The following is a 27,381-nucleotide window of genomic DNA, read 5'->3' as shown; positions in this document are numbered from 1 at the left end:
CCCGCTCACGTGATAACATAATACGTCCCCGTCTTTGACGGGCGTATAAAAACTTAATGTTGATAGAGATGCTGACAAAGTCAATGGACTATGACAGGTTGGCCTTATCCAGCATTTGATGCATGGGTTGTAATGTACTACCTAAAATGCATCTATGGTCAAAGTTTGGTTGGTGTAGCGCTAATGCTTTCAGAGAATTTATCTTAAAATGCAAAAACTTAATGTTGACGCCATAGCGGAAAGCAACACCTAAGTCTCACTTCCACATCGTTGCAGCGAGACGAAAATCACTAAATGAATATTTAGATATCATTTACTCTTCGAAAAAGAAATTGTAACAGAATCATGGTTAATATATTTGCAGCAAAATCCTTTTTGTTATCAATAGAATATGACACATACTGAGACTGAATGGATATTCGGGCCAGGTATCCTACAAAAGCTTATACATTGTATATGTATCTGAAAACTCTTCACTAAGTATGACTCAAGATCGGGTAGACACTTGCAGACATAGCTACAGCTTCTATTGTTGTTTAACTGAAACTGTTCACAACGTCTGACTCTAGATCAGGTAGACACTTGCAGACATATCTACAGCTTCTATTGTTGTTTAACTGAAACTGTTCACAAGGTCTGACTCTAGATCAGGTGGACACTAGCAGACATAGTTACAGCTTCTATTGTTGTTATATAACTATAACTGCCATTATCTATATACACTAGGGTACATCTATAAATGATCAGACTAAAAGTTAAGAGTGTTCCTGTATAAAAAAATATGGATTTGAAATTTTCACCGTATTTCATTTATTGGGTGTAATTTTCAGTCATCTAGATATCGTCACCGCATATTGAGAGAATTCAACCTCCATGGACATACCTCCCTGTACAGTAAAAAAAATGGTCTGCTCTGACATCCTTAAATATAATATATGTACTGGACAACTTGGATTTTATAAAGAAATCTCCACCACAACTGGAAGTACACTTACCCAATGGCCCTGTTGTCTGGGGTGTCGTGGAGTGTTGGTACTGGGCACATCACAGTTCTGTAATGAATAACACACAAATCATGTTACACATGCTGTATACAACAAGAGACCCATCAGACCTGCTTCACTCCTGTTTCTTTGTTATCTAAACTTGACAAGTTAAAATGTTTCCACAACTTAAGATCATGGTAGCCATCGAAGACTTCTGATTGATAAAAACAATTAATATATATTTAGTAAGGAAAATTATCTGAACACTTGTACTTCATTTACTTCAAATTCCTGTGCTTAACATATGATCAGGAAGACACTGTAATCGATATCCCTCCCCTGCAGTGCAAAATTCATTAAAAAAGTGAAGCACAAAATATGGGTCAAAATCAGCATCCGCAATATGCATTCAGTAGAGCAACCTTAGATACACATTTGATGCAAAACTAGGCTAATCATAATCAACATAGCACTTGTAGTAGGCAAGATATAGATGAGAGCAATTCTTCTTAACCAGGTGCATGGACGAATGTATGGACGCACTCCATTTCTATATCCCCCACCAACTCGTTGAGTGGGGGATAATTACTCAAGCATGGCTCAGCCAATCAGAGAACAGGTGGTTATCTTTGATTGTAAATTAGTCCAAAAATCTACTCTTGGTCGAGGCTATGGGAAGAACATTTGTATATAGTTGGTTGAAAATCTGACAGGTGCAAATTGGAAATAGAAAATGTCTCTACTGCTATTATGAAAATTTCCTTTTACACAACCAATAAAATGTTCTATGTGACGTTTCGATGACTAGTATGGTATGTACACTGTCACCTTCATCAGATAAATGACCAGTGAAGTGTATGCACACAAAGGTGTAAAACAAGAGAGCAAGAGTCGCCACAGCTAATCAGACACTAAGGTGTACACCAGTTTATTTCTTTACTTTATAAACGATATCCCTGTGGGTCTAAATGCTACAATCCGTCTATTTGCAGACGACACTAATGCATATCTAGTTATCAAGTCAAACAGTGATGCTGAAACACTTCAAAAAGATCTTGACAAACTAGCGCTCTGGGAAAATACATGGAAAATGATCTTCCACCCAAACAAATGCAATGTGTTGTCGGTGACTAAAAACAAAACTCCAATAGTCTATAATTATACTCTACATGGACACATACTGGAACATCTTAGTCAGGCCAAGTATCTGGGTGTAACACTATCATCTGACCTTAAATGGGATTCACATATAAATACTATCTGCCCAAAAGCAAATTCTACGCTAGGGTTTTTAAGACGAAATCTTAAAATTGGCTCAACATCAGCCAAAGTACAGGCATACAAATCATTAGTTCGACCATCACTTGAGTATGCCTGTACAGTATGGGACCCTCACACCCAAACAAATATTGACAAGTTGGAAATGGTCCAGCGAAGGGCAGCACGCTATGTGCTCAATAAGCACAGGTACGACCATCGTACCTCCAGTGTCAGAAATGTTGGACCACCTAAAGCTGCGCCCTCTAGCAGATAGACGTAGAGATGCTCGTCTGACCATGCTTCATAACATTGTAAACCAGAAAGTCGCTATCGTAAAATCAGACAGATTAATCCCTACAGTTAGAAAATCCTGAACAAACCACCAGTTTTCGTATCAAATTCCCCACTCAAAAACCCAGACCAGAAAGGCATCATTCTTCCCTCGAACTATACCCGAGTGGAATAAACTCCCACCCGACATTATTTCGAGCCCCACAACGGAATTATTTAAATCAGCCCTCTACCGTCACCTTTCAAACGCAAATTAGACCATCTCGTATTTTTTAAAAACAATCTCTTTCCATGTTTCACTCCTCGTCTGACATTTTATCTTCAAATTGTTGAAGTTGGTCAGTACCATTTAGAAGTAGAAGTAGAAGTACACATTTGATTTCAAATCAACGAGAACATTCAATTTAATATAATACCTGGAAAAGAAGTCAAATTTGTTGGTAAATTTCCCCATGTAGCCAAATTGCCTTGCTCAATACAACAATGCAAACCCTTCATCCAGGGATGTTCCAAGCCCAATTAGGTCTAATTTTGAAAAAGATCTTCTAAAAACCTCTACTAAAACCAGGTCAGCTAAAATATTTTCTTGGACGCGTTGATTCACACCTGTCGTATGGTTTACAGGTGTTTCCCACACAGATGTTCAGTTACTTACCCTCCGGTCATCACAGCTGTTTCATCACACCACACCTTGCCTGCAAGACCCTGAGTTTTTTTGGGATCCATGTCCACTGGCTAGAGTATTGAATAGAAAGTCATGATCATCACATCATTTATTTAGTGTGAATACTATGGTAAATATAATGCAGTCTGTAAAATACCACCAGTTTCATAGCTAACTGTCTGCAGCTGATTTAGGAACAAATTATTTCACCAGTCATTTACTAACAATGATTCTCAATTTAATACACTGTTGACCTTTGACTCCTGATCAGCTGTGATAAGATATATCCCACTTAAACTTGACCCCTCAACTAATACCTTTTATTAGAATGTGGTGGTGCTACAAACCTCTTCTGTCATTGTGCCCTCATAGAGGCCCTCAAAGAATGTGTAGACAGGGTGACGAATACCAACAAACGCCCTGTCACTACCTTTGGTGTTCCTCTTCCCTACAAACAAGAATAACGGATAAAGGATACTTGTGAATCACTATTTTACTATAATCAAATATCAAAATTTCATTCATTTGTTTCAAGTCATGTTCTATGCAAATAAATAACTATCGAGTTATTTCAAGTTGACATTATGGAGATTATATCACACGTCAAACATTCCTGAAACATGTGTTTGGATCATACCAGGAAGAAAATAATGATAAATCAATAATATGAATTTGTAATAAGCCAAAAAGGTACTATGATAAGAACATATGGTATAATGGGTAGTATTTTTCTGAAAATGTATGCAAGGATGTTTCTCTCATCTGTAAAATATGTTTTCACAATGGGGTAGACTCATTTTTAATTACGAAGAATAAGCTTCTTACTGGTAAAATCTATATACATGTATAACAAGGATAGAGCTTATTAGAAAGGATGAGCTAAGAACAAGGGGGTGGATCTAATATTGAGCAGAGACGCCTTGTTCGTAAAATAAAAATATATGACAGTTTAGATAGATAGCTTACTCTCTCCACTTGTGAGATCAGGATACACAGTAGCCAGGGCAGACAGAAGTCTCTTCTCATCCACAAATGGCAGTAAGGCAACACCTTCAAATTACAATAAACAGTAACCTTCAGATAATTTACCACAGGGATGAATCAGACATGGGGTACAATATTCAAGCTATTTTCTATATCTCTGAATTGTAATGTTATGTTCCAGTATTTTCATGAAGATGTAAACATCAATCCAGGGTTTAGTTTCTGCTTTCCATAAGAAAATGTTACACTATATAACACAGATGATATAATTTCTATGAAGTCACATATGATTTATATTGAACAATCTTCAGAGAGTTTTATAGAAGTTATATGGGATGGGTTCTTATACTTATAGCATGTATTACACATGTTACAAATCGAAAATCTATGTTATGGTGTTATATGTAACATACATGAAAATTATATGTGATGGCGTTGTTATATAAATTACTTATCAAATATCTAATAGTGATTGGTGTTGTTACAATTTATACGCTGAAAATCTATGTGATTGTGTGTATACCCTGATTGTTTTCCAGGTCATGTGATACAAACCTGTATGCAGCTGACAGTATAAGTAAATAGAGAAGATAACAACGCTTTTTACCTTGCCAGGCATATTTCTTTCCATTCAGATCTATCTTGAAGTCAATTGGATAGAAGTCAATAATTGGAGATTCCTGAAAAAATTATAAACATGACCAGAAATATTTACATGCATTACTTATTTTACTTCAATACAATCAAATGCATATTTTATTTCATACAAACTTTTAAATAAAGTAAAAAAAAAAATCAATATCTGTCATTTTAAAACAAAATGAATGTTACTTACAGGATCGGTCATCAGCCGTTGCCAGGTTACAGGGAGGTGCTCTTTACTGCCAGCAGGGAACACACCCATCAACTGCTCTAGGGGTTTGAACTGCAAGTAAGAAACATATTGAGAATACTTCTCTTAGAAGCATTTCAAATTAGCATAAATGTTAACTTCCTATACTTCTCATTTGAAGAAATAAATATGATAAATTATAGATTGTTATTTTTTTAAATCTATTTATTCCACAGCCAATTTCTTAATATCTTACTTGATCAAATTGAAAATTGAATATAATGTACACTGTCAAAATTCATATAGGTCTTTTTTATTCAACACATCAGATGAAGAAACAAGCTTCTAATATCATTATATGACATATACTTACTGGTTCTGTATCCATTTCAAATGAGTTTGACAATTCTCCAATGTTGACGAAGTCAGATGCGAACGGTGCATAGTGATATGGGAAATACCACTTCCAAGACGGACAACCCTGAAATGTTCACGCCATGTTAAACACAACCACTCCACCATGAGGACAACTCCTTAGTGTATCACACCCCGTTTTTAACAAACCAAAATCATGACGAGCGTCAACTCTGTAGTGTATCACATATAATTAATTAAAATCGTTCTAGTTTTTTGGTTTTCAGATATATCTTCAAATTACAGAAAAAAGGAAAGATTTATTACCACTTAAGTTAACCAGCCATACCTTTATTTTATTCTTAAATAAAAGAAATTAAAAAGAAAATCCATGTGCTCATAAATCTTTAAATTTTGAATTTTATTTTAGAATTTAACAAAAAAAAAATTATATTTCTTTCAGGGTACTAACCTGATAATAATACCTCAACACCCAGCACAGACCTCTGACATAATGGTTTGCCTGTGGATAAAATTTAGTAAAAATTAGAGAAGATTATATCAAATGTAAACAAATAGTTATTCAAATGATATTGCACATAATAGCAATATCAATTAATACAAAGTCCATCATTCTTTGATATCTTAATATAATATTTGTCAGAAAAAGTCCAGCGTGTTCCTCCCCTATACATGTATTAGCAGGGTCAGATAACACAAAATTTCTGTAATGCTTCAATTGTTTAGGGTCAAACTTCCAGTTTTGTTCTTTTAACAAATTAAAAGGGTGAAATTTTACATTAAATATGATTAAATAATCAAGTGATTTCTTTCAGAAGGGCATCAAATTAACTGTGTTTATATATTTTGTGTCTTTTTTCATACAGTGAATACCTGTATAATGAAAATAAAACTGCCACAAAAACACAGGTATAAGTGCTATATATAAAGCAACATCTTTAAAACCTAATATTATATGAGATGATCCTTATCAAATACCATCTGCAACATGTTTTAAACATGACTTAACGTTTCAACATGTTATGTTCAAGGTCAAACTCTTACTTACAACATTTTGTCTGAAAGCTCCATCATCACTTCCAACGTTGAACTTGTTTTTGTAATATCTATCCTTCCAGCCATCTTCCCATAACCTGAAATGGATGACGATAGGGATAGCAGATCCTTTATTTAACTCATTCACCCCTACATACTTAAACTGGACTTGCCAAGTCTTATAATTTGGTAAAGTTCAAATGTGACTTAAGGGTTGAATGGATTGTTGATATCATTACTGATATTAAATTGGTGTTATCATTAATAAGTATTGTTATGTATAATAAAGTACCATTGAGGAATCTATTAGAGGTTAACATGTGACCTTGAACCAAGATGTGTAAATCTACACAACAGTAAGATGTTTAACTCAGGGTGAACATGGTGATAACTAAACAAGGTCATTGACTGTTCTGAGCAAATAATTGTGACAATAAATTACATTTTCAATTACAACTCTGTGACATGTTTGTGATAAGACAACATTTGGCTTAACCTATCTATTTGACAACATTATGTCTGCTTTCTTATTATCCATAACTTCCTAAAGTTACCATGACAACTTCCTTGATATTGTCATGACAACAACTCTGATAAAAACAGCTGTACCATGACAACTTCATTGATATTATTGCGACAACTACCTCAATAATACCATGACAACTACATTGATATACCATGACATTTACTTTGATATACCATGACATTTACTTTGATATACCATGACATTTACATTGACAACCTACTTCACATCATCTGGAGGTTCTGGTTCCTCTTCATCTTCATCTGGTCTTTTCACCCCCTGATCATCCGCTGCCTTTTCTGGATTTCTCTATCAATGTAAAATGTCTTTTAAGGCTCTGTTGCCATTTTTTAAACACTCATGATTAGTGACAGGTCTGGGCTTTTTCATGACTGTAATCAAGTGTCAATATTCTACATGCACTGATGTGAAAATCAAACTTGATTAAATAACTACAAGAGCATATATGAATTAAGAATTTCAATTCTCAGGTAGTTACACTATAATTTGTTTTGTTGTCGGAAGGAAATTCCCTCATTTTTTTCTTGTTGTACAAGTAAAATGACAACACATCCATATATTACCAGCATGGCTTTGAGAGCATGAGCTGCGCCTGAGTTGGAGGAGTCTCGACTGCTCTGTCCTCTCGAGTCTCTGGAGGAGTGGGAGTGACCTAGGGGTTGAGGGGCCAGGGCTCCACCAGGAATCCACTTCGGTCCCTCCTGCATCTGAAAATTGCAGTAAACAGAAAAAACATTTAATCCCTATAATTTGATGTTAAAATATTTTATATATAGTTATCTAGTAAACATTTAATATTACCATGAAAATAAACAAGAATTCCACAGGAATGGATCTGTTGCCTGCGCAGATTTTCTATGTGTAGTAATGGTGACCTTGACCTTTGACCCTAGGGCCTGAAAAGCAATCCTAAGCAAGCACTTTTAGTAAGGAAGCACTGTATGAAGATTGAGTTCAATCAACCCTAAGACTCAAGTTATCGCACAGAAACATATTTTCTATTTATAGTAATGATGACCTTGACCTTTGACCTTCGGACCTGAAAAGCAATCGCAAGCAAGCACTATTGGTAAGGAAGCACTGTATGAAGTCTGAGCTCGATCAACCTAAAGTAACTTGAGTTGATATAAATGTGTTTACTGTCACCGTTTTGTTAGTGACTGTGACCTTGCCATTCATTTACTGTGTTTATGGCGCAAGTTATTTTGTGTTTCAGAATAACAATTTCGTGGTCAATGTTGCTATAACTAAAACTAGAACCTTGGCTTTGAGTTAGAAGTCTTGAACAAATAATTAAAAAGTTTTTGCAGTTTCGACAGAATGCCCTTATTTGGCAATGAAATGTGGCATAACTCTGCCAAATAGTGTTTAAATGTCACGATTTAAGAACTTATTCAAAGCATTCAGGTAAAGAAACAACCAAATAGTTCAATATAAATCGGAGAACAATTGTTTGAGTTATCGTGTAGACAAGTAAAAGTTAACGGCAAAAATGAAGTACAGTGTTGCTATGTCAAGTGTGATACGCCAAAATGCGGAAAGTTGAAACTAGACAGAAAACCCCATAATATATATTGAACATTATTACTTCTAGCCATTACCGTACTAAATTTGAAAGGAATTGATTAAAAAAAATAAAAAAAATCTTGCATTTACTACTCAATGCCCTTATTTGGCAATAAAAGGGGCATAACTCCACCAAAATGCACGTAAACTTCTTAAATGCAAACTTGTTCAAGCTATATTGGTATGCACTATGTGTACCAGGTTTGAGTTTGAGTTCAATCAGCACAAGGGAACTCAAGTTATCACACGGAAACCTGGTTTCGGACAACGCAATTGACGACGACAAAGTAATACACAGATACACAAGATTTATTCTGACAATATACATGAAATATGTACAGGATTAACAATCCTTTGGTAGTCAGCTCGTAGTATACTTAATTATAATTTTAAAGTTCACAGCTTGAGTTTTTCTTTGAAACAATACTTTTGTGGCTGATTTTTTCAATGTTCATCAAGTTTGTACTCAAATTGTTTAACTGAAATCGCATTTACAACGTTAAATGGAAGGCTATTCCACATATCTCCTCACATCCAACCTTGAAAACCCTTTATATATCTTAAAGTTAGGTCCACGTGTGCTTGACCCTTCGTTGACTGAAAACAAGTCTGCGACTACTCTGTCATATTTCCCGGGAAATTATTTTATATACCTCTATCATGTCACCACGTGATCGCCTATATGCTAACGTTTGTAACGAGAGTTTTTGCAAACGTTCCGTATAAGACAGATTACAAAGACCTGGTACTTGTTTTGTTGCCTGACGTTGAACATTCTCGATTGTTGCTACATGTTTTTCTAAATGAGTGCACAAGACTTGAACAGCATATTCAATATGAGGTCCGACTAAAGCTGTGTATAACAGTTTGACACTGTGTGGGTCCATGTACTCTATTGTCCTCAGCAATACTCCCATGATCGAATTTGCTTTGTTAATCTTTTCACAGATGTGTTTATCATCTATGGTGACACCAATATCCTTCTCCTAGTCCACAAGTTTTAATGGTTGGGCATTTTCCTTCAGTGTGTAGCTACATTTATCAATATTTGTGTATCCCACACGCATCATTTTACATCTGTCTGGATGGAAACGTAGTTGCCAGGTTTCTGACCATTGGTCTAACGAAAATATATCTTGTTGCAAAATCTTGCATTCTTGTTTATCCTTTATTGTTCTAAAAGCTTTTGTGTCATCCGCGAAAAGGTAAGTGCCTGTTCCCACGCTTGTTACATGGGGCATATCATTTACATATAATACAAAACAAGCGGTCCCAACACAGATCCTTGTGGTATACTGCTTATTACTGGATTCCATTGCGACTTTTCGCCATATAATATCTATATGTCGCCTCGCATTGCAGGCGACACAATAAAACAGCTGATAATTTTCAATTTGAAGATTTTGCTTTGTAAGCCTTGGATGATATTATTGTCTATAGATGTATTTATATAGTTTAAATATGTGTATTAATGATTTCAGCTCAGTATCCTTAGCCTAGCCACAACTGATCTAATTGTCCCAAGCTCAATTTTACAGGGACCAATCTCTCCTACTTTTCAAATATTGTCTCAGACTTTCACAATCTAGTCAATTTAGTTTGGAATGAAATTTATATAGGTGGACTTATGAGAATTCATTGACTATAATATTTTCCATGCAAACTCATACACTGAAACTTCACTGCAGCCATACTGCAATTTGAGTAGCAAACGAGATAACTAAGATATCTATACTCATTGATCTAAAACTCTATATAAAGGTTAGCTACAAAGTCACACTAGCACTGACAGAAGTTGAACCTATCCCACATTAGTATTACTGTCAAACAGGCCACAACTGAAACACTTACTCTCTTGGCTCTCTGCTTATTGTCGCGATCACGCTGTCTGAAGAACATCTGAAAAGCCAAATATTGGTAAGTTAAGACTGACATTTTCCCTTCATTTACAATATTATTTCCCCAATATTTTTTAAAGAAAAGAGATTAAAAGAAAGATTTGGTAATAATATGTTCACAATTACAATTTCACTGAAGATGTTGAATACAATTTCAATTAAAATCTAGCAAAAATAATTTAGATTTAGAACAATTTTATAATCAATCTGTAAAAAAGAAAATACCTCTTTGCTTCTTCTGCTTTTGAATATTTCATCTTCTACCGCACCAAGATCTGGAAGTATAATGTTCATTAAGTAACAACATCTAGTTATACATTATATCAACCTATCACATCCTATCCTGAAAGTGTAAATGAGACTTTGAGGTATCATGTATGACCGCAATGTCACTTAACCGTGATTCTGTCCTCACAGCTTGATTCATATTATTTGATTTAGGTTTACAAAAACATTACAATCAGTCACACTTGTACTAAGTGGCAAACAGTCAAACCTATAAGGATGAGCTATACTGGCTGTGATTTACAAAACAGAACCAGCCATCCAGCTGCCACGTACTTACCTGACACTAACAGAACCAGCTGTACCCGGCTGAAATGTTACTTACCTGACAGGACCAGCTGTACCCGGCTAAAATGTTACTTCCCTGACAGGACTAGCTGTACCCAGCTGAAATGTTACTTATCTGGCAGGACCAGCTGTACCCGGCTGAAATGTTACTTCCCCGACAGGACCAGCTCTACCTGGCTGAAATGTTACTTACCTGACAGGACCAGCTGTACCCGGCTGAAATGTTATTTACCTGACAGAACTAGCTGTACCTGGGTAAAAGTGTTACTTACCTGACAGGACCAGCTGTACCCAGCTGAAATGTTACTTACCTGACAGAACTAACTGTACACAGCTGAAATGTTACTTACCTGACAGAACTAGCTGTACCAGCTGAAATGTTACTTACCTGACAGAACTAGCTGTACCTGGGTAAAAATGTTACTTACCTGACAGAACTAGCTGTAACTGGCTAAAAATGTTACTTACCTGACAGAACTAGCTGTAACTGGTTAAAAATTTTACTTACCTGACAGAACTAGCTGTACACGGGTAAGGTTCAACACACCATTCTCTGTCAGGTATCCCTGATAACAGAGCAAACATCAGTTAGTAATGACTATATCATTCAGAAATTCTGATGACAAACATCAAGTACTGAGTATTGAGTGAAAAGAATAGCTTGTACTTATTACAATAAACTGTCTGCAGTCTTTTTGGTCAGTGCAATAAACTTCAACAAATAATTGCTAATTTAATCATTTGTGATTTTCATAAACATCTGGAGACATAAAAGCCAAGTGTTCACCCATAACTTACCCCAGTCTTTCTGACACAGTCTTTGTATAGACGTTGAAGTCGGTCAATTGCTCCTTCTCTAAAAATTGGAAAATTTTATAAAGACTTTATTTTTGGCCTTACAAAATAACAAAATAGAAACGCTGCAAAGTCTTTACAATTCTGAAAGTTAGGAGTTCTGAATAAAAATGATGTTAAACAATATTTCTAACTTTGCAAATGTGTTGCAGGAAAAAAACTGAAACTTTTCCCCCTGAAACAAAACATTGTGCAATGTATGTAATTCAAAGGCAACATAATTGCCACCTCTCCCCATTTAAGAGGGAAACTCCTGATTGTGAACTCTAAAACTGAACATTTTCATCCAATTAATTTGTTAACTATTCCTATGTTCTAAGATATAAGACTTACCCTAAAGAAAAATTCAATATATGCCATTTAAAAGTGTTATCTGGTCCCTAGGTGGTATACACACAATTTATTTAGTCTTTTAATTTTGAGCACACAGAATCCTTCCATGATATTCGAAATGTTGGCAAGTATAAATACCAGTAAAACATACCTTATTTCCAGTGATGGCAGATGAGGTAAGAAATCATTACCCACGAAGAAACACATGAGCACCCAATCATCCAATGCTCTCTGTAACACAACAGTACAAAATCAACAACAGCCTGTACCAACACATTTAAAAGTAACACAAAATTGTGTTCTTGAAATGCCCTATTTACCTATGAAAAGTACATGTTATATATCAACTTTTAAATCGTCATTATATGATCAATTGATTTTTTTTTTTTTTTTTGTTGTTTTTAGGATTATTATATAAATCACTTTAACTCGCAATATGTAAATTTGAATTGTTGGTAATAGGAAAGTTAGTTTAAGAAAGAGAAAAATTGGATAGTGTAAGTCTTTATCAAGTTACAATATGCGAAAAAGTACTTTTCTTATCTCTTCCCCCCAAGGATTCATCTGATATAACTAAGACCACTTTCGCATATTTGATCAACGGTTTCCACTCGCTGATCCTGAGAGAAACTGGAGACATGGACCTGAACCGAAGCTGACCTGTGGAAAATATAGCATGTGCATATCTGGGGCCGGGGCCAGACATACTTGGCCAAAACTAAAAGGCTGACTATTGCTAGTTTGCATCATTTCTACATATTTCTGCACCACCTGAACCATTTCAACCAGGATATGCAAAAGCAGCCTTAGTCATGAAGTTAAGCAATTGTCACTGTTAATGCTAGCTCATGTATCATATACTGTACCTCAAAGTCATAGGTAAATGACAGGTTGTCCATGAGAAGTTCTCGCTCTAGGTATTCACGCAATATATTCAACCTCACAAAGATATACTGCTGTTCTTCTCCCACAAAGGGCTTCACTTCATCTCCCTGTAATCATATAGACATCAATGGATTAAAACCCAGTCAAAGGACTCGTACAAGATACAATAATTATAAACAGCAAGGCATCGAATACAGCACAATCCTTGGTCCTGTTATATCTAAGTAAATATTTAATGTAAAGTATTTATACTAGGCCATAATCAAATGTGCTTTTCCCCTTTAAACTGAATATTCAACAGACGATTTCACAGGGAAATATATAGGAGTACAGAGAATTTCGTAATTTTTACTAACTTTTTCTGTCCTTTCTTTTGGTAAACCAACACATTCTTTCATCTCATGACCTGCAAAATAGAAAATTTAAACACTTTGTAAACAGAAACATTTATGTTAATAGATTTCAAAGTTTTGGGAGCAATCAAAAACCCTCACCCATGGAATAAACTTCAGAATCAAAAAAGAATAAATGACCATAAATCAGTATAAAATAAGTCACAAAATCTTGTTTCAGTAAACGACTTTCTACCAGTCAAAGTAAACGACTCTCTACCAGTCTCTACGATACCAAGAGGTACTCTCATACAAAGATTGGCAATTTTAGGTGACAGAGAATATGTGATTACCCTGAAATGATGAGACGCACTGACAGAGTACAAACCAATAATCCCCTTTGGTAGTACTAATGGGGAACAAGAAATAGAAGACAACCTGTTTATAAAAAGAAACAGACAGAAGAGTAATACCATAGTATAACACAAGGCAGAAGTCATAATGATACTGCAGTAAAACACTTGGTAACAGTCTATACAGGGTATAATCATTGTGACAGGTTATACAGGTTTCTGGGTTATACAGGGTATAATCTTTGTGACAGGTTATACAGGTTTCTGGGTTATACAGGGTATAAACATTATGACAGGTTTCTGGGTTATACAGTGTATAACCAATGTGACAGGTTATACAAGTTTCTGGGTTATACAGGGTATAATCTTTGTGACAGGTTATACAGGTTTCTGGGTTATACAGGGTATAACCATTATGACAGGTTTCTGGGTAATCGACACATTTAACTACCATCTGTTTGATTGTTTTGAACATGCTGTGTAGACAAGCAGCAATATTTTATATAAAGAGCTATTTATAGATACCTATGTTTCGGGTGAATACAGGTGCGCTCATAGTTTTGTTTGTGTTTATATAGGGTTTTATACATTATATGACATTTTAAAACACTATATCACTATCATTTAGTAGTGTTTATACTGAATAGTGTCTATATACACCGTAGCTGGTATCAGTTAATCAGAAGGAACGCACATATTAGTGGGTGTTAAATATTAAGGTGTCGTATGCCATACTTTGGTTTGTGACAGGTTTATACAGGTTTCTGGGTTATACAGGGTTTAATCATTGTGACAGGTTTATACATGTTCCTGGTTTATACAGGGTATAATCATTGTAACAGGTTTATACAGGTTTCTGGGTTATACAGGGTTTAATCATTGTGACAGGTTTATACAGGTTTCTGGGTTATATAGGGTTTAATCATTGTAACAGGTTTATACATGTTCCTGGTTTATACAGGGTTTAATCATTGTGACAGGTTTATACAGGTTTCTGGGTTATACAGGGTATAATCATTGTGGCAGGTTTCTCGGTTATACACGGTATAATCATTGTAACAGGTTTATACAGGGTTCTGGGTTATACAGGGTATAATCATTGTGGCAGGTTTCTGGGGTATACAGGGTTTAATCATTGTGACAGGTTTATACATGTTCCTGGTTTATACAGGGAATAATCATTGTAACAGGTTTATACAGGTTTCTGGTTTATACAGGGTATAATCATTGTGGCAGGTTTCTGGGTTATACATGGTTTAATCATTGTAACAGGTTTATACAGGTTCCTGGTTTATACAGGGGATAATCATTGTAACAGGTTTATACAAGTTTCTGGGTTATACCGGGTTTAATCATTGTAACAGGTTTATACAGGTTTCTGGTTTATACAGGTTATAATCATTGTGGCAGGTTTCTGGGTTATACATGGTTTAATCATTGTAACAGGTTTATACAGGTTTCTGGTTTATACAGGGTATAATCATTGTGGCAGGGTTCTGGGTTATACAGGGTATAATCATTGTGGCAGGTTTCTGGGTTATACAGGGTATAATCAGTGACAGGTTTACACAGGTTTCTGGGTTATAGAGGGTATACTCATTGTGACAGATTTATACAGGTTTCTGGGTTATACAGTGTATAACCAATGTGACAGGTTTATACAGGTTTATGGGTTTTATAGGGTATAATCATTGTGACAGGTTTATGGGGTATACAGGGTATAATCATTGTGACAGGTTTATGGGGTATACAGGGTATAATCATCGTGACAAAGTACTCACCAATCTGTCCACAGAGTTCACATGGTCTTGGCTGATTAGGTTTGAATTCTTCTCTGATGATGGTGAAGTACGGTTCATGTGTTGCTAAACCTGATGATACAAAACATATGGTATGATATTAGGAGTGTACCTTATTAATCACCTATTATCCTTCTTGAATATGATCATTTTTTTGTAACTCGCTCCAATCATATGACACATATCCTTTGTTATTTAGTACTATTAGTCTACACATTGAATTTATTTTTGCTAATGCAAAATGTTATGATTTTAAGAAGACTAGACAAATATAAGCCACTTACCCAACATGATTAAATCAGCTGAAACAGAAAAACATACATGTTTAAAACAGGCCAAGACTCTCCTCTCCACTCAGGGTACTTAACCATCTCTTATCCATTACTTTGTATGATTGTTTGTTTGAAAATACAATTATACATAGTTATGACCTATGTTATATTTCATTCCACTTCATCTAAACTCTGGAAGTATAAAAACCTTCAATCCCAAAAACCGAACACTGGTCCCAATTATATAATCAAGTGTTAAATAACGATTGTAAGGGTGCAGTTATATTTCCTAATACTGTCTGTTTAACATGTGAAATATGTGTGCTTTGCAGTATAGACTATGTATTCTTATCGCAGGTTTATTAATATGTTTAACATGAAAAACGACAAGGGCCTTCCTGTTTTTCATTCCTATACAAGAGAGTGCCTATGATTATCTACAGTCGGCATGACATTATAATTTGACAGAAGTAGCGTGCAGAATTGTTGAATTGTATTGTTTTATTACTACAGTTGTATCATTTTAATATCCTTTATGATATTGTTATATTAGTGTAACAAGCAAGACACTTACCGTCAGCTCCACACAGACAGTGCTTGGTGTTGGGATCATGGTCTGGTTGGGCTACAAAACATGAACATGAAACATGAACACAAAACATCACAAACGTCTTTATACGATTTTGTTTTAACATTATCAAAAATAGTAAAACTAGCTGGTTTTCCTTCATAGCTGATGCTGTTCTTACCAATTAAGTGCACACTAATAACATGATAATTTACTTGTATTGCAGAAATTGAAACATTCCAATCTATTAAGTTATAAAGAAACAACAGTTGTACCAAGATCTTTTTAAAGTGTAAACGTATATAAAACTGCAATGCCACTGTCCAGTATCAGTTTCAGTTCATGTCATTTTATTTCAGTCCTTTTCACACAACATATCTCTGTGCAACCTGCTAGCCCTACCCTTAGAGGTACTGCTCGTTCCTTACCTCTCTGTTTCCTAATGTAGTCCATGATCTTGTGTTCTCCTTCCCCTGGAGAGTTGGCATCAGACAAGATAACCTTGATGTCCTGCCATCCAGGATCTGTGTTCAGTCTGTCATAGATGTAGTAGATCAGACACTCGGCCAGTTTGAACATGAACGGTGTGCCCTGATTTTTTCAAATAGAAATGTTGCTTTACAAAAATTACAATAATAATGCTGTATTTTCTTTTTAAATCAATATGCTTCAGATGCATAATTTCCATAAGTGCTGTTTTATTATTGGTGAGAGTGACATAAATCCCGGTAACAGGAATATTTGTCGACTTGACTACGTACCGGTGTGATACAGTTACTGTCGAAGTGCTCCCCCGGTGGTTTGGGAGGAGGTACACTACAACCTTTAGCTTCAAGCTGAGCCCGCATTGCAGCCATTTCTTCCTTCTTTTCTCTGTAATCAACACCGTGTCAATAGCTAGGTTATGGCAATAGACAATCGTTTCAAACTACATGTACTAGAGATTTCTCTAGTTTATAATTACATTTTGATTTATTTTATGAAACAGCTTTTCAGGCACTGTATTTCATTTTTGTATTCATTCAATAGGTAATTAACTCTAATATGTGAATCACAACTACTTTCTGATTTTCTACTTTGTTTGTATTAATTTACGGAGGGATGAAGGAATCTCAATACCTTAGCACTTTAATGTGATGCATTTGTATGAGACAACATTAACCCTTCAATATTGAAATAAGTTTGCAGGCATATTTGATCCACACCATTTGATCAATTCATTTAAACACAATTCCAGCTAATAATTATCAATGGCAGAAAACCCGAAAAAGGTCATTACTTTTCGTTCAAAACGGATAACTTTACTTACACCGTTTCCTTAGAGGCCCTGAATCTCCTTGACCTTTGTTGGTTCATCTTGGCACGTGGTGCCTGTAAGTTTTGAATACACCATACATTTATGTCATCAATAAATTCCATCCAATGTGTTTGTAGTTGGTACAATTAACAGGCCACGATTTTCCTATTTATCATTTTCTAAATGAGTTTTACAAAATTTGTCAACTGTTTGTGAAATTTAACCAAAATTTTAGGCTATGACAAAATGCTACCAGTACCAATGACTGCAGTTAGGATTCACCATACAGCTTACATTATCAACGCTGCTGGGATGACCAGTGGTCACAGAATGGGTATTAAAACTACCACATTAGTAAGTGATTAGGTCACCCATTGTCATATCACAATAACATGATGATCCAAAATTCATGGTACTGGTAAATGAAAAATTAGTGATGCGTTCTTTCATTTTTTCTGTCTAAGCAATCATAAAATGTGAAACTGTACATATACAAAAAAAATATAGAAAGTCATTCCCATTTTATATATCTATTGTGAACACTTACCACACCATCAATGGCCATGTACAACACTTTTCTTGGCCGAACAATTGAAAAGATTCTGTCTATGAACTCAAATATCAAAACCATCATCTCGTCTTCATTTTTAGGGGCAGGCCTAAAAAGGAAAAGAAGGCAAGTCATTAATTTGTACTTTTTTGGATCATTGCAAAATAATATGAGAATGACTCATCTTCTGATCAGATAAATCCTCAGAATACCTTTTCTGAATTAAATCATGACATGAATAGGCCACACCTTATCTGTTCAATGGCTAATTTACCTGTTTCTAAGATTAAAACATGACAGATATGAAAAACATATGACATCTGACCAATGGTTAGTTTACCTGTATTCTGAATCTGTTAAGACATGACATAGATATGATGAACATATGACGTCTGACCAATGGTTGGTTTACCTGTAGTCTGAATTTGATAAGACTTGACATAGATATGACAAACATATGACGTCTGACCAATAGTTAGTTTACCTGTAGTCTAAATTTGATAAGACTTGACATAGATATGACAAACGTATGACGTCTGACCAATGGTTAGTTTACCTGTATTCTGAATGTGTTAAGACATGACATAGATATGATGAACATATGACGTCTGACCAATGGTTAGTTTACCTGTATTCTGAATCTGATAAGACATGACATAGATATGACAAATGTATGACGTCTGACCAATGGTTAGTTTACCTGTATTCTGCATCTGTTAAGAAATGAAATAGATATGACAAAAATATGACGTCTGACCAATGGTTAGTTTACCTGTATTCTGAATGTGTTAAGACATGACATAGATATGATGAACATATGACGTCTGACCAATGGTTAGTTTACCTGTAGTCTGAATTTGATAAGACTTGACATAGATATGACAAACGTATGACGTCTGACCAATAGTTAGTTTACCTGTATTCTGCATCTGTTAAGACATGAAATAGATATGACAAACATATGACGTCTGACCAATGGTTAGTTTACCTGTATTCTGCATCTGTTAAGAAATGAAATAGATATGACAAAAATATGACGTCTGACCAATGGTTAGTTTACCTGTATTCTGCATCTGTTAAGACATGACATAGATATGACAAACGTATGACGTCTGACCAATGGTTAGTTTACCTGTATTCTGAATCTGATAAGACATGACATAGATATGACAAATGTATGACGTCTGACCAATGGTTAGTTTACCTGTATTCTGAATCTGATAAGACATGACATAGATGTGACAAATGTATGACGTCTGACCAATGGTTAGTTTACCTGTATTCTGCATCTGTTAAGACATGAAATAGATATGACAAACATATGACGTCTGACCAATAGTTAGTTTACCTGTATTCTGCATCTGTTAAGACATGAAATAGATATGACAAACATATGACGTCTGACCAATAGTTAGTTTACCTGTAGTCTGAATTTGATAATACTTGACATAGATATGACAAACGTATGACGTCTGACCAATAGTTAGTTTACCTGTAGTCTAAATTTGATAAGACATGACATAGATATGACAAATGTATGACGTCTGACCAATGGTTAGTTTACCTGTATTCTGAATGTGTTAAGACATGACATAGATATGATGAACATATGACGTCTGACCAATGGTTGGTTTACCTGTAGTCTGAATTTGATAAGACTTGACATAGATATGACAAACGTATGACGTCTGACCAATAGTTAGTTTACCTGTAGTCTAAATTTGATAAGACATGACATAGATATGACAAATGTATGACGTCTGACCAATGGTTAGTTTACCTGTCTTCAGGATGACAACATGGATGGATGATCCCATTCATGTCCAGGTATAGATTGTCAAATTCATAGTCATTTGGATTTGGCTGACTAGTGTCCACTGGTACCTTCTGACCATCAACTTCTTTTGCCTGTAATTTCAAAAGGGAAACATGATCATCATCATAACAATACTGACCTCTCTTTTTCTATACTGTAAGAGTAAATATGGGGTATTCATCTGCTGCATACATTAAATTCCTATTTAAAATTAACTCCAGCCACTGTTTCTCTAATGTTCTAAAGAGGTAAAAGATAAATGTTTTGTCCGACATACATGTATGCAGTATATTTCAATTTAAAATAATTTTAAGCTTATTTTTTTTTTATTTAAATTATGTAAAGAAAATGTTTATATGCAGTATTATGCATTTTAACTGTTGAACTTGAAATAAAACTTATATAGGGGAAATGTTTTGAGGAAAAACTGCTATTTTCTTGTTGAAATAATGGAATTTTGAAGCACATTGGGGGAATTTTTAAGAACAGGGGAATTTTCTTCTGTAGGGGAAACTACCCATAAACGGTAGTAAATCAAGTCTTGATTGATCCCTGATATTCCACAAATTCTTGACTGATTTCTTAACATAATGTACTAAAAATACTACAACATGTGTCCTAATAATACTACAACATCCAGTGCTTCAACATTCCGACTTGTTTATTGTTAGTTATATTTTTCCTGAAAACGAAACTGACAGCCATCTTGCTTACACTTAATTAATATGCAACAAACAATCAAAAACATTTCTGGTACATGTAGCTTCTGACATTAGCAGCTTAGCTTTAATATTTGTATTGATCATTTACTAACTTTAACAGGATATGTCAGGTTTTTATTCCGACTATTCCTACCTTTCAACCAACTGTCCCTATCTTTCAGCTAATGTTGTATTTTAAACTGCTTTGTAATTCCTAATTTTTTATGATTATAATATTTAATACAACATTAATATTGGATCTAAAGTTTAGTGAAGATGCACAACTTTTCATTCCCGAATCCCTCTATGCATATGCAAGCCTAACAACACCCAATGGACACAGTCCAGCAGGAGGCACTGTCTGCATACACTTATAACCACCAAATTAGCAGTTATTAGCAAGCAGTGGTTCTTCTGCCAATTCCAATGGTACACTAAGCTAAGTAAACTTACACAAATCTGGCATAACATTTTAGCCAACTTAACATTTAACTTTCACAATCAGTCACCTGCTTTGAGCAATGACCCCATGTTTAACAGTACAGCATTAGAGCCCACCTAATGTTCACAGCTTTGCAGATCACATCTAAATCTGAACAGCCAATCAGCGCTGAGGTCACAAAAGAGAGAGAGAAAATGGTTTTCTCCATTTAGATTTTCAATCGTTGGCCTGACTAGCTTGAAAACTGGACCAGGGTGTCAGACATGATATTATTAGGGCATGAACTATCATAAATGTAACTTTGTTTCCTGTTGTTTAAACACAGTACTGACATTCAATAGTGTACATGACATGTGTTTGGTGCTACCCAAAAAGGATTTACATTAATTTAATAATCATTATTCCCAAAATTATTCAAACTCTTGATGAGTAAATCTATATCAACTGTCCAACATAACCCCTATGTTAAACATTTAATGTATCATTTTGATATCATATGCTGTAACCGGAAACCAAAAGACTTATAAAGGCTTAAGTCTGTTGTCCAATCCTTTTCGGAAACAATATAATATCTTGAACTGAAATTCAACCACTTTCCAATGTTTCATGAAGTCTACCAAAAATTATATATTGTATGATATGGTAGCATAGTACAGTAGAAATGGCCTGATCCTAAAAATACAGGGCATGTCTCAGATAAACATGGATAGTGGATTCAACCTGTACAACACACCTACATATAAAAATATATTTTTAAACTACATTTTGATAATATTTTGTTAAGAAGACTGATTTTTTTCCAAAAACTGTTTCCCCCAGATTTGGGACTTGTGAAAACCATGGTTGAATGTGGGCGAAGGTCATTCATTTTAACAAACTTGGTAGCCCTTCATCCCAGCCTGTTAATGGCCAAATATCATCACCCTTGGCCTTTTGCTAATTGAGAAGTCGTTTAAAGATTTTAAAATATTTGACCCCTGCGACCTTGAATATATGTAAAGGTCATTCATTTGAACAAACTTGATAGCCCTTCATCCCAGCATGCCACTTGCCAAATATCATCATCCGAGGCCTCTTGGTTATTCAGAAGAAGTTGTTTCAAGGTTTTAAACATATTTGACCCCAGTGACCTCGAATATAAGTCAAGCCATTCAGAGTTTTATTAAAATCATGTAATCGTAAATTTGACTTAACCCAAATAAATAAAATACATTTGTCAACTACGTCTAACTGGTATACATGAACATTGATATCTATAAATAAAACGTTGCTTTGAATAATTTTGAAACCTCGGCCTGGTGCCAGATGGCAAAGAGTTCTACCACAGGTGCTCGGGTTCTGGAATATATGTGATATATTATCGCACCCCACTAGAAATCGCACCCCCTTACACTTATAAATCATAAAGGTATATTTATAGGTTTATTGAATGGTGTCTACAGAAATTGAACATTTTGTTTGTTTGTTTGTTTGATTTTGTTTAACGTCCTATTAACAGCTAAGGTCATTTAAGGACGGCCTTCCCTGTGTACAAGATGCATGTGTGTAGTGTATGTGTGTGTATTTTGGGAGGCTGCGATATGTTCGTGTTTATCTCCTAATTTGCTGAGCGTTAAGCAGGAGTATAAACTACCATTTTTAAAGACTTTGGTATGTCTCGGCCAGGGGACAGAAACCAAAGCCTTCCTCACAGGGGCGAACGCTCAACAAATGGCCAAAAGTGAGGCATTGTCAAGGGAGACATTAGGAAGAAGAAAGTTATTTAGAAAGGAGAGAAGAGATAAGGTCCCAAATTTAGTCGCCTCTTACGATCATGCAATTGGGGGCAGCAGGTACANATAAGGTTGAACAGAGTTTATAGTCGTCCAACCAAGCATGCTTCTGGCAAAATATCATTACCCTGGACCTTTTGGTTATACAGAACAAGTCATTTAAAGATTTAAACATAAATTGACCACTGTGACCTTGCATATGGGTGAAGGTCATTCATTTGAAAAAAACTGGTAGTCCTTAATCCCAGCATGTTAATGGCCAAATATCATCACCCTTAGCCTTTTGCTTATTGAGAAGAGGTCGTTTATAAAGGTTTTAAACATATTTGACCCCTGTGAACTTTAATATAAGTCGAGGTCATTCGTTTGAATAAACTTGGTAGTCCTTCATCCTAGCATGCTACTGGCCAAAACAGCATCATCCTAGGACTTTAGGTTATTGTAAAGATGTTGTTTAAAGGTTTTAAACATATTTGACCATTGTGACCATGAATAATTGTAAAGGTCATTCATTTTAACAAACTTGGTAGCGCTTCATCCCAGCATGCTACAGGCCAAATATTATAACCCTCAGCCTCTTGGTTATTGTGAAAAAGTAGTTTTACCAGTTTTAAACATATTTGACCCCTGTGATCTTGAAAATGGGTGAAGGTCATTTGTTTGAACAAACCTGGTAGCTCTTTATTTCAGCATGTTATTGGCCAAATATCATCACCCTAGGCCTTTTGGTTATTCAGAAGAAGTCGTTCAAAGATTTTAACATATTTGACCTATGTGACCTCGAAAATGGGTGAATGTCATTTGTTTGAACAAACTTGGTAGCTCTTCATCCCAGCATGTCACTGGCCAAATATTTTCACCCTAGGCCTCTTGGTTCTTCAGAAGAAGTCGTTTAAAGATTTTAACATATTTGACCCCTGTGACCTTGAAAATGGATGAAGGTCATTCATTTGAACAAACTACGTAGCCATTCACCCCAGCATGTTACTGGCCAAATAACATTATACTTTCCCTCTTGGGTATTCAGAAGAAGTTGTTTAAAGGTTTTAAACATATTTGACTCCTGTGATCTTGAAAATGGGTGAAGGTCATTTGTTTGAACAAACCTGGTAGCTCTTTATTTCAGCATGTTATTGGCCAAATATCATCACCCTAGGCCTTTTGGTTATTCAGAAGAAGTCGTTCAAGGATTTTAACATATTTGACCCATGTGACCTTGAAAATGGGTGAATGTCATTTGTTTGAACAAACTTGGTAGCTCTTCATCCCAGCATGTCACTGGCAAAATATTTTCACCCTAGGCCTCTTGGTTCTTCAGAAGAAGTTGTTCAAAGATTTTAACATATTTGACCCCTGTGACCTTGAAAATGGATGAAGGTCATTCATTTGAACAAACTTGGTAGCCCTTGATTCCAGGATGCTACTGGCCAAATATCATCATCCAAGGCTGTTTGGTTATTGAGAAGAAGTTGTTTTAAAGGTTTTAAACATATTTGACCCCTGTGTTCTTGAAAATGGGTGAAGGTCATTTGTTTAAAAAAACTTGGTAGCCCTTCATCCCAGCATGTTACTGGCCAAATATCATCACCCTAGGCCTCTTTGTTCTTCAGAAGAAGTCTTTCAAAGATTTTAACATATTTGACCCCTGTGACCTTGAAAATGGATGACGGTCATTCATTTGAACAAACTTGGTATCCCTTGATTCCAGGATGCTACTGACCAAATATCATTATCCTAGGCCTTTTGGTTACTGGAAAGGAGTTGTTTAAGTAAAAAGTTGACACTGGACAGACGGACGACGGACGGACGCCGCACCATGGCATAAGTTCACTTGCCCTTGGGGCAGGTGAGCTAAAAATCCTGAAACGACTTTTGACATGTCCCATAACGAACCGGAAAAGTCCTGAAGCGACTTTCGTCTTGTTACAGAAACGTCCTGACACCATTCTACACAGAGGGGGACAGAGTTTGCGCAAATTGTTTATATTATGGATGTATTGACAAATGAGGCTAGTAGTAACTAACTACCTGTGCTTAGACGATCGTCTTTATACACATACCGAAACATACCTACAATCACCTTGACTGAAAATTTCAGGGCAAATGGAACCAGAGAGTTTCGCCCTAAATCCTGTTCGTGCTAAGGGTTGTTTAGCCCTAGGTTGTTTTGCCCTTATTTATATTTTTAATTTATACGCTAATATTATTATTATTTGAATATATCAACTAAACTTATTGATGACTTTCTACATTAGTGTTAGGTATATTTCATGTGGAGTATGTGAGAGCGGAGTCAGCTTTTCACAGCTGCTATTTGTCACACTCGCTTAAAAATAAGACAAACACTCTCTTTTTATGAAATTCTGCTTCTGCCACCAAATAGCCTCCTTTTACAGGTTGAAGATTCTGCTATGTTCGTAGGTGGTGTGCATGGTGCTGGACTGACGTCGAAAGGTTAAAAAGTTAATAAAAACTGGATAAAAACAAAGGACCTCAGAGTTTTGACACATGTCTGGCCTTGAAGGCGTCCAGTGTGTTGGCAAGGGTGATGTCTGGCGGGAGGGTGTTCCAGTCTCTCACGGTCCTGGGGAAGAAGGACATCTTCCTTGTGTCGATCCTGCTTGTGAGGAGCTGGTAGGATCTGGCATGGACAGATCTACCGAGTCTGCGAGGTAATAGCAGTCTTCCGCCTTTACGTATCGCAACTAGGCCTCGGTCTATCCTGTACAACAAAGCCAGGCGAGCGTCATGGCATCTTTTCTGGAGTGATCTCCACCCAAGTACGTCGAGCATGCTTGAGACGCTGGAGGTGTTTCTGTGGCGGCAGGTCACGTACCGTGCTGCTCTTCTGTGTATTTGCTCGATTTGATTGATGTTTACCTTGGTGTGGGGGTCCCAAACAGTACAGGCATACTCCAGCAGGGGTTTTACTAGCACCAAGTATGCCATAGATTTTATCTTGGTGGAAGAGATCTGCAGGTTCCTACACAGGAAGCCTAGCGTCCTGTAACGCCGAGGTATACTGCTGACTGGACTTCTTGCAAGGAATGGCCGTGTAGGTGGAAGTCGGTCTTAATTGGGTTTCTCTTGTTGGCGACTCTCAAGATGTTGCACTTGTCCGGGTGGAACTTCATACACCACTGACCCTCCCAACATCCAGCTTGTTTAGATCCTCCTCCAGGGTCTTACCGCTGTTTTCTGAGGTAATGGTGAGGTAGGCAATAGTGTCGTCGGCAAACAACCGGACAGTAGACGTTTGATTGTCGTGCAGGTCGTTGATATAGAATAAGAAGAGGCTTGGTCCGAGGACTGATCCCTGCGGGACACCGGAGTCGACGCCCACAGATGTAGACCTCTCTCCTTCTACGACGACTGACTGGGAACGTCCTAAGAGCTGTTCATGATCCATGTATTGATCCTGCCTTGGATGCCGTACTCATGGAGCTTATGGACGAGTAGGCTGTGATTAACCTTGTCGAAGGCCTTGGCGAAATCCATGATAAGGACATCCGTCTGTTGGCCTGCCTGGAGGTTGTTGGTAAGGTCGTTCACGAACTCGATGTTGGGTCTCACATGATCTGCCTTTCCTAAAACCATGCTGCAGGTCATAGAGAATGTTGTTTTTCTCGCCGTGGGACATGATGGTAGGGGTGATGATGTGCTCCATTACTTTGCAGCAAATAAATGTGAGGGATATCAGCCTGTAGTTCGCTGCGACGTACTTCTGTCCTTTCTTGAAGACAGGCAATACGTTGGCAGTGCGCCAGTCATCCAGAACCACACCTGTTGCAAGTGACTTTGTGAAGAGAAGATTGAGTAAATTGATTTTAATATTAAATATGGAAGACTAAGAAGACTTTATTTAAATTGTGACTTAAAACTACTAAAATTGAAAGAAAATACCAAAAATGTTTCGCCCTAATATTTTTGTTTTAGGGCCAAACAACCTAAGGCGAACGGGATTTCGGGCGAAACAACCCGGAACCATGAGAGAGCGCAAAACCTCTCTACTCTCACAAACAAACAAATCTTCATAGTTCATTGTATATTATCTCCAGAATTATGTTCGTAATGCAATGATGGTGATACTGTTCGAGATTTTCAGTGGATTTTTTTTACCTTCTGTTCGATACAATTCACAATGATGGATGGATATTTCCTGCTCAGCCATCGGAAGAATGCTGGAACTCCCATGGCTGAGGAATGGTGATGAAGATGTTTTCTTCTCCGTTACAGCTCAACATTCACCAACACGCCGCCGGCAACCTTCACCTTTGTCTAATCTGTTATCACTGCTTCGATTGGTCTTTTAAAATAAACTAACCAATCAAAACATGTAATACAATTATACAAAAAAATACATTTCGGAACGTTTCTAGCTATATAGTAGTTTGCTAC

At 36.2% G+C, this 27,381-nt stretch overlaps 1 protein-coding gene across 1 annotated transcript in view; it reads right to left on the bottom strand.

The window, feature by feature from the left end:
* Positions 1–27,274, bottom strand: part of LOC110442209 (5'-3' exoribonuclease 2-like) — a 51,272-nt gene extending 23,998 nt beyond the window's left edge. The window contains exons 1-27 of the mRNA XM_021485702.1: positions 27,103–27,274; positions 20,033–20,160; positions 18,250–18,361; positions 17,715–17,776; positions 17,167–17,278; positions 16,834–16,996; positions 16,412–16,462; positions 15,850–15,867; positions 15,548–15,637; positions 13,438–13,487; positions 13,063–13,188; positions 12,348–12,427; positions 11,807–11,864; positions 11,517–11,574; positions 10,661–10,710; positions 10,389–10,436; positions 7,535–7,678; positions 7,174–7,259; positions 6,441–6,525; positions 5,844–5,894; positions 5,391–5,498; positions 5,021–5,110; positions 4,793–4,865; positions 4,168–4,251; positions 3,549–3,649; positions 3,193–3,272; positions 996–1,052 (exon numbers count right to left, since the gene is read on the bottom strand). Of these exons, the coding sequence (XP_021341377.1) occupies positions 996–1,052; positions 3,193–3,272; positions 3,549–3,649; positions 4,168–4,251; positions 4,793–4,865; positions 5,021–5,110; positions 5,391–5,498; positions 5,844–5,894; positions 6,441–6,525; positions 7,174–7,259; positions 7,535–7,678; positions 10,389–10,436; positions 10,661–10,710; positions 11,517–11,574; positions 11,807–11,864; positions 12,348–12,427; positions 13,063–13,188; positions 13,438–13,487; positions 15,548–15,637; positions 15,850–15,867; positions 16,412–16,462; positions 16,834–16,996; positions 17,167–17,278; positions 17,715–17,776; positions 18,250–18,361; positions 20,033–20,160; positions 27,103–27,177 (2,240 nt within the window). The 5' untranslated portion in view covers positions 27,178–27,274. The remainder of the gene's footprint in view (positions 1–995; positions 1,053–3,192; positions 3,273–3,548; positions 3,650–4,167; positions 4,252–4,792; positions 4,866–5,020; positions 5,111–5,390; positions 5,499–5,843; positions 5,895–6,440; positions 6,526–7,173; positions 7,260–7,534; positions 7,679–10,388; positions 10,437–10,660; positions 10,711–11,516; positions 11,575–11,806; positions 11,865–12,347; positions 12,428–13,062; positions 13,189–13,437; positions 13,488–15,547; positions 15,638–15,849; positions 15,868–16,411; positions 16,463–16,833; positions 16,997–17,166; positions 17,279–17,714; positions 17,777–18,249; positions 18,362–20,032; positions 20,161–27,102) is intronic.
* Positions 27,275–27,381: the final 107 nt, after the last annotated feature.

Source organism: Mizuhopecten yessoensis, unplaced genomic scaffold (assembly GCF_002113885.1).
Source record: "Mizuhopecten yessoensis strain PY_sf001 unplaced genomic scaffold, ASM211388v2 scaffold716229, whole genome shotgun sequence".
Classification (NCBI taxonomy): Eukaryota; Metazoa; Mollusca; class Bivalvia; order Pectinida; family Pectinidae; genus Mizuhopecten; species Mizuhopecten yessoensis.
Note: the sequence above shows the minus strand (reverse complement) of the source record. Positions and strands in the feature narration are given on the sequence as shown.